Source organism: Callorhinus ursinus, unplaced genomic scaffold, assembly GCF_003265705.2.
Source record: "Callorhinus ursinus isolate GAN/ISIS: 27379988/994484 unplaced genomic scaffold, GSC_fseal_2.0 scaffold8, whole genome shotgun sequence".
Taxonomy (NCBI): Eukaryota; Metazoa; Chordata; class Mammalia; order Carnivora; family Otariidae; genus Callorhinus; species Callorhinus ursinus.
This window is the reverse complement of record NW_027397070.1, coordinates 6658-12527: the sequence shown is the minus strand read 5'-3', so window position 1 is coordinate 12527 and position 5870 is coordinate 6658. Positions and strand designations below refer to the sequence as shown.

Here is a 5870-nt window from a genome sequence, read left to right as displayed (position 1 = left end):
ATCTCTCCCAAAAACACAAAAACAAGACCCCATTTATTTCCTACAGAGACCCTTTCCCTCCCTTCCTTCCCCTGTGAAGTTAATATGGAAACCCTTATCCCTTGCTGTTCAGGGAGCCACTTCTTTTTTGCTCCAACATAGGCATATGAATAAACATTGTATATTTTCTTGTTAATCTGCCTTCTTTTGGTCAGTGACTTTGCAGGCTCTCTGACATGAATCTAAGTGGTTAGGAAAAGTTCTCCTCCCAACGCCACTCCAGATGATATGAGTGCTATGTAAGGACTAAGAGACAGACCAAACCTGGATGGAGGGTAGGGTGTTGGACAAATTATAGGAACATGAAAGTAAAAGCTCACACCAAACCACATCTTCCTCAGTCCCACCTGCACTTTGCAATTCATATGCGTTAGCAAATCATGCTGACTTGACTAAAGATTTCTTGGATATCATGTGACAACATAATAAAAACACTTCCCTTTAAAGAATTCTGTTCTTTCCACTAAGGTCCCTCTCTTCTCTCCTCTTCCCCTTTCTTCCCCTCCTCAGGGTTTCAAAACTGCCTACTTTTTCAGTTCAGGTTTTTTGCAAAACAAAAGCCTGGGAAGTCCTTTACTTCACCCCTACTTTTTTAGGAAGTCAGAGATGGCTCAGTGTCAGTGAAACAGATTCTTCATGGAGGATCTCAGCACTACCCTATGTGAGCCATCACTAGAGATAGTTTTATCTCTATTTATTTATCATACTTTCCAAGGACCTCTCCAAGCCCTCTGCACATCTTACCTTATTTTGTCCTCATAATAAATCTAAGACGTACATATCATCACTCTCATTTCAGGGATGAGGAAACTGAGGAACACGGAAAGAAATTCAGTTCTATAACTTGCCCAGCTCTTCAGATGCTAGATCAAAATTTGGACTGAGACCATCTAAATCCAGAGCATGGAGGAAATTGTGATTATTCTCACTCCAGAGGAATTGAAATTGTCACCCAGCAAAGACAGGTCTCTTTGTAGGAGGTGTAAAATTGTATAAAATTTCTGGACATGACAGACTCCACTTGAAGTTCCATTTCCCCTTCTAATGAACTTTTGAACTGGGCAAAAAGACCTTTGAACTGGGCCAGACACAGTAATTGTTTTATACGCTGTTGCATATAAAGTCAACGGAACACCTGGCATCTGGGTCATAAAACTGCCAGTGTGGCCTCTGATGACAGATAATTAATTCATGCAGATCAGGAATCGTGTGGTATAATAACACCAATACATTAGTCAATGCAAGTGTACATCAGCAGGCCTCAATCTGTCAGTGCCTTCTCCTCCCAGATTTGGGTCAGGTACTTACCCCCCTGTCCATCTTTTTCCCAAACACCCTGCTTTTCCTGTGTAGGAAGAGGGAATTCTGCCACTAAGAAATCTCGTGTTCTCCATTTTTTCTCCAAAAGGGATTTGGGTGTTTTTGTTTTGTTTTGTTTTGTTTTGTTTTGTTTTGTTTTGTTTTGTTTTTAAGTAGGTTCCAATCCCAACATGGGGCTCAAACATGCAACCGTGAGATCAAGAGTCCCATGCTCTAGTGACTGAGCCATCCTGACATCCCTTGGGGGTTTGATTTGGCTTTAGTTCCTCTCTTCAACTCTCACCTTCCAGGAGCAGTTGCTGTGGCCAAGAACTGCTACACACCCACCTTCCAGACCCAGGAGAGCTGAAGTGGTCAGCACTGGGTGAGGTCGCAGGTCTCCTCCTCCGCCCTGCCTGGGTACTGCCCCACCGGACCCCAGATCTGCGCTGCCTTCCAGGCCTCACCCCCCCTCCCCACAGAAGAGGTGCTGTTGGAATTCCAGTCACACCAAGACTCCTGGGGAGAGAGAGAAGACCTCCCTTTCCCTGCTGCTCTGGTGATCACACGTTTATGTGTCCTTTGCAAACCTCCAAGCATATTTGGTGAAAATGGCCCCCTGAGATGATGAGGGCTTTGCTGGGCTTCAGGCATCAGCACTATAGTGGCTTTCTCTGCTGCTCCTTGTGAACCACCAGATGGATGAGATTCACCTGGTACGGTTCCTATAGGCCAAGACTTACCCTTCCCAGCAGTCCTGAAAAGAGTGGCATGGATGATTCTCTACAATGTCCCTTCCTCACAAGGTCCTTGGTTCCCTCTGAAGTGACTCCTCCCACCTATCTGTTCTTGGAAGCCAAGCCCCTTTGTAATCTGTATAAGATTCCCTCCCCAGGGATCCAGGGATCACGGGAACTGGCCTTCTGCTCTGTCCTAGAGACCAAGCTAGAGACCCAGGTCAGTGGCTGAAGAGACACCTCTTCAGCCTCGTATGCATTGGACTGGGGGGAACCAGAGTGGGTGAGGTTAGCACCTGAGAAAGCTGGGGCTGGGCCAATATGGGGATGGAGCGTGTGGGCTGCAGGGAACCAGTGGTGCTGGGGGAGGGAAGCATTTCTCTTGGGAATACAATGGCATCCCTTTATGATGCTAGTGTTAGGCACTGGGCTGTTTCTCTTGTGTTGGAGGACAACAGGCCTCTGTCTGTCATGATCCTGGAGGTCATGGTGGTATTTCAGGGATGCAGTTCAGCTCATGGTTTATTCAAAAGGATTTTCTAATGAGCCGCTTGAGCACTGGGTATAAATGTATTTATTTTTCAAATGTATTTTATTTATTTATTGTTTTAAAGAATTTATTTATTCATTTGACAGAGAGCGAGAGAGAGCACAAGCAGGGGGAGCAGCAGTGGGAGAGGGAGAAGCAGGCTCCCCGCTGAGCAGGGACCCTGATGCAGGGAGCCCAATGCGGGGCTCTATCCCAGGACCCTGGGATCATGACCTGAGGCCAAGCCAGACACTTGACAGACTGAGCCACCCAGGCACCCCCTCAAATGTATTTTTTTTAAAGACTTATTTATTATTTATTTTGAGAGAGTGAGAATGAGAGAGAGAGTACATGAGAGGGGGAGGGTCAGAGGGAGAAGCAGAATCCCTGCTGAGCAGGGAGCCCGATGCGGGACTTGATCCTGGGACTCCAGGATCATGACCTGAGCCAAAGGCAGTCGCTTAACCAACTGAGCCACCCAGGCGCCCTCAAATGTATTTTAAATTTAAAAAATCTCTAGTATTCAGACACAGGACTGCAAGTTTTTAGTTCACTGTCAAGGTCACCACCCAGAGGCAAAGATCACCTCTCTCTAGCTAGCAGGAGCTAAATGCTTTTGGAGAAGAGTGTATGTGAGTATCTCATTACTTGGAAAATTGCACAGGAGGAGGGATATATTTCTGGCTGACTCAAAGGGATACTGTGAGCCAGGGAGACCACACGTAGGAGCTGGGGTTTTTTCTAAGGCAATGCTTTTTCTCTTCTCTCCCTTTCCCGGCTAGGCTCTTCCAGAGAAGTGAGACCACCATGGCTCAGGAGAAGTTCTTCAGCCTGTTCCCACTACTGGTCCTGGTGCTGCTGGTGCTAGGCTGTGTCCAGCCTTCTCTGGGCAAGGAATCAAGGGCCAAGAAGTTCCAGCGGCAGCACATGGACTCGGACACCTCTGCCATCAACTCCAGCTACTGCAACCAAATGATGAAGTACCGGAATATGACAGATGGATGGTGCAAGCCGGTGAACACCTTTGTCCACGAGCCTCTGCCAGATGTCCAGGCCGTCTGCCTCCAGGGAAATGTCGTCTGCAAGAACGGGCAGCCCAACTGCCACCAAAGCAGCTCCAGGATGCACATCACCAACTGCCGCCTGAGGAATGGCTCCAAATACCCCAATTGCAAATATCAGACCACGCAGGAAGAGAAATCCATCATCGTGGCCTGTGAAGGGGACCCGTATGTGCCAGTCCACTTTGACGCTTCTGTGTAGGTCTCCACCTGAGGCCAGAGCAGCGAGATGCCCCACCTCCCTATGGTAGCACCTGCTTCTCTCCTCTCCCTTCCTTGTTCTGAGGGAAAGAACTCCAGTCAGAGCTCCTACCCAAAACACATGCTTCCCTGCCCAGGGCTTGCCCCTGCGTGGTTTGGGGGGTGAGGTGGGCCCCTTATGAACCACTTCACTGCTTCTTTCAATAAAACACAGTTGCAACCACCTGGATTTCTGAAGCTCTTGCTCTCCTGATACTGTCTGTGTGATTGCTTTCCTGCTGGGAGTGAGAACTGTAAATCTGGTTAGTTTGGGTAAGCATGGAATAGATTCATTACATGCCTCTGCTTCTGACTCTTGGTTTTCAGTCACCTGAGATCATTCCTTTCCTTGGAGATTCCATGCTGCCAAATGTTAAGCTGTTAAGTACGGGCTATTTGAGGGGCGCCTGGGTGGCTCAGTCATTAAGCGTCTGCCTTCGGCTCAGGTCATGAACTCAGGGTCCTGAGATCGAGCCCTGGATTGGGCTCCCTGCGCAGTGGGAAGACTGCTTCTCCCTCTGCCACTCCCTTGCTTGTGTTCCCTCTCTCTCTGTCAAATAAATAAAATCTTTAAGAAAAAAAGTATGGGTTATTTGAGATAAAAGGGAGCTCCAGTTTGGGACTATTCTGCTGGGTGAGCTGATAAAGGGCAAAGCTCAAATACCAAAATCTCTGGCACAGAAGGAAGGACAGGGTAACCTCAAGAAGACCCTGCTCAGCCCCTGGCTGGGGAGGAGGAGTGGATGAAACTATGATCCTAAATTTTCATTTTCCTTTTATTGAGTGAGCTATTACCAGATCAGAAAAATGGCCATCTCTCAGTTGGAAAGTCAGAACCTTCAATTTAGGAGCTAGAGGGGACTGTAGAGATTATTAAATTGAAGGAGAATAAGTAGATTTTGGCTTGTGTATCCACTTTAATGGGAAGGGTCTTAGAATGCTGTAGAAAAAAATTCTAATAAATGATGTGGTTGAACAGTAGCCTCTATTGAAGGCAGGATGGAGGTAAAGGTGTGTGTGCCACTTGCCATCCCTGACCTAATGTAATTCCCATTTTTACAGAGGAACAGCCTTAAACTCAGAAACGGTAAATGACTTGCTCATGGCCGCTGCTCGTTAGTGGCACAGCTGGGACTGGACCCCAGGTATCCTGGCTTCCAGTCCTGTTCTTTCTGCTACCAGAGTGGACTCAGGAAGAAAATCCTGCAGTCTCCCTTTTCCTAAGTGCGGTGAAGGAGGGCACCTGGGTTGCTCAGTTGGTTAAGGGGCCTACTCTTGATTTCAGCTTAGGTCTCCATCTCAGCATCTTAGGGTCATGAGTACCAGCCCCTAGTTAGGCTCCACTGGAGGCATGGAGCCTACTTTAAAAAAAAAAAAACCAATCAATTAACAGACAAACAAAACACCCCTAAGTGCTGTGGATAGAGCTATGGCTCTCTCCCTGAGCTCGCTGGTGGCTCTATCTCGGGTTTCCAGGGCCCTGGGTCTGTGAGCGCTCTGTGTCTGGCACCACTTCTATACAGCCCTTGAAAATGCTTAGACTCAGCTTCTGTCACCACTTTATCATCTCTTTTGATTCCCTGTTTACAGTTGCATCTGGCTCCTAGAACTAGAGAAAGTCCCTACTTCCAACCAGTCTGACCAGTTCTGTCATTGTCCTTATGTACGACATTCATAAATGTTGGAAGAGACTTAAGACTTTCTCTTAAGTAAAGTGAACCTTTTGCTTCTGTAGAGGGGAGAAAGGCTGCGGGTGACAGGGGCCAGACATCCCTGCATTTCTGTGGTGATGGGAAGGCGTCTCACTCCTTACTAGTAGTGAGGATGGAGAAGGAAACTTGGAGTTTCTCGATAGGTTCCTTGAGCCAGAATTTGTCTTAAGTTCATCTCACCCTTATTCCCAAATCCAAAGCTCCTCATTTCCCTCCTGCTGGTGCTAAGAGAACACTTTCCTGGAGCTTTTAA

At 47.4% G+C, this 5870-nt stretch overlaps 1 protein-coding gene across 3 annotated transcripts; it reads left to right on the top strand.

The window, feature by feature from the left end:
• The first annotated feature begins 2215 nt into the window (after window positions 1–2215).
• RNASE1 (ribonuclease A family member 1, pancreatic) lies at window positions 2216–4095 on the top strand. Of its 3 annotated transcripts, none has more exons than XM_025869168.2 (2): window positions 2216–2295; window positions 3387–4095. In XM_025869168.2, the coding sequence occupies exon 2, from the start codon at window positions 3412–3414 to the stop codon at window positions 3865–3867; it is 456 nt and encodes a 151-aa protein (XP_025724953.1). In that variant the 5' UTR covers window positions 2216–2295; window positions 3387–3411; the 3' UTR covers window positions 3868–4095. The 3 variants fall into 3 exon arrangements, with proteins under 3 accessions (XP_025724953.1, XP_073750938.1, XP_073750937.1); XM_073894837.1 differs by having other exon boundaries at window positions 2273–2363; XM_073894836.1 differs by lacking the exon at window positions 2216–2295 and adding an exon at window positions 2564–2637.
• The last annotated feature ends 1775 nt before the right edge of the window (window positions 4096–5870 follow it).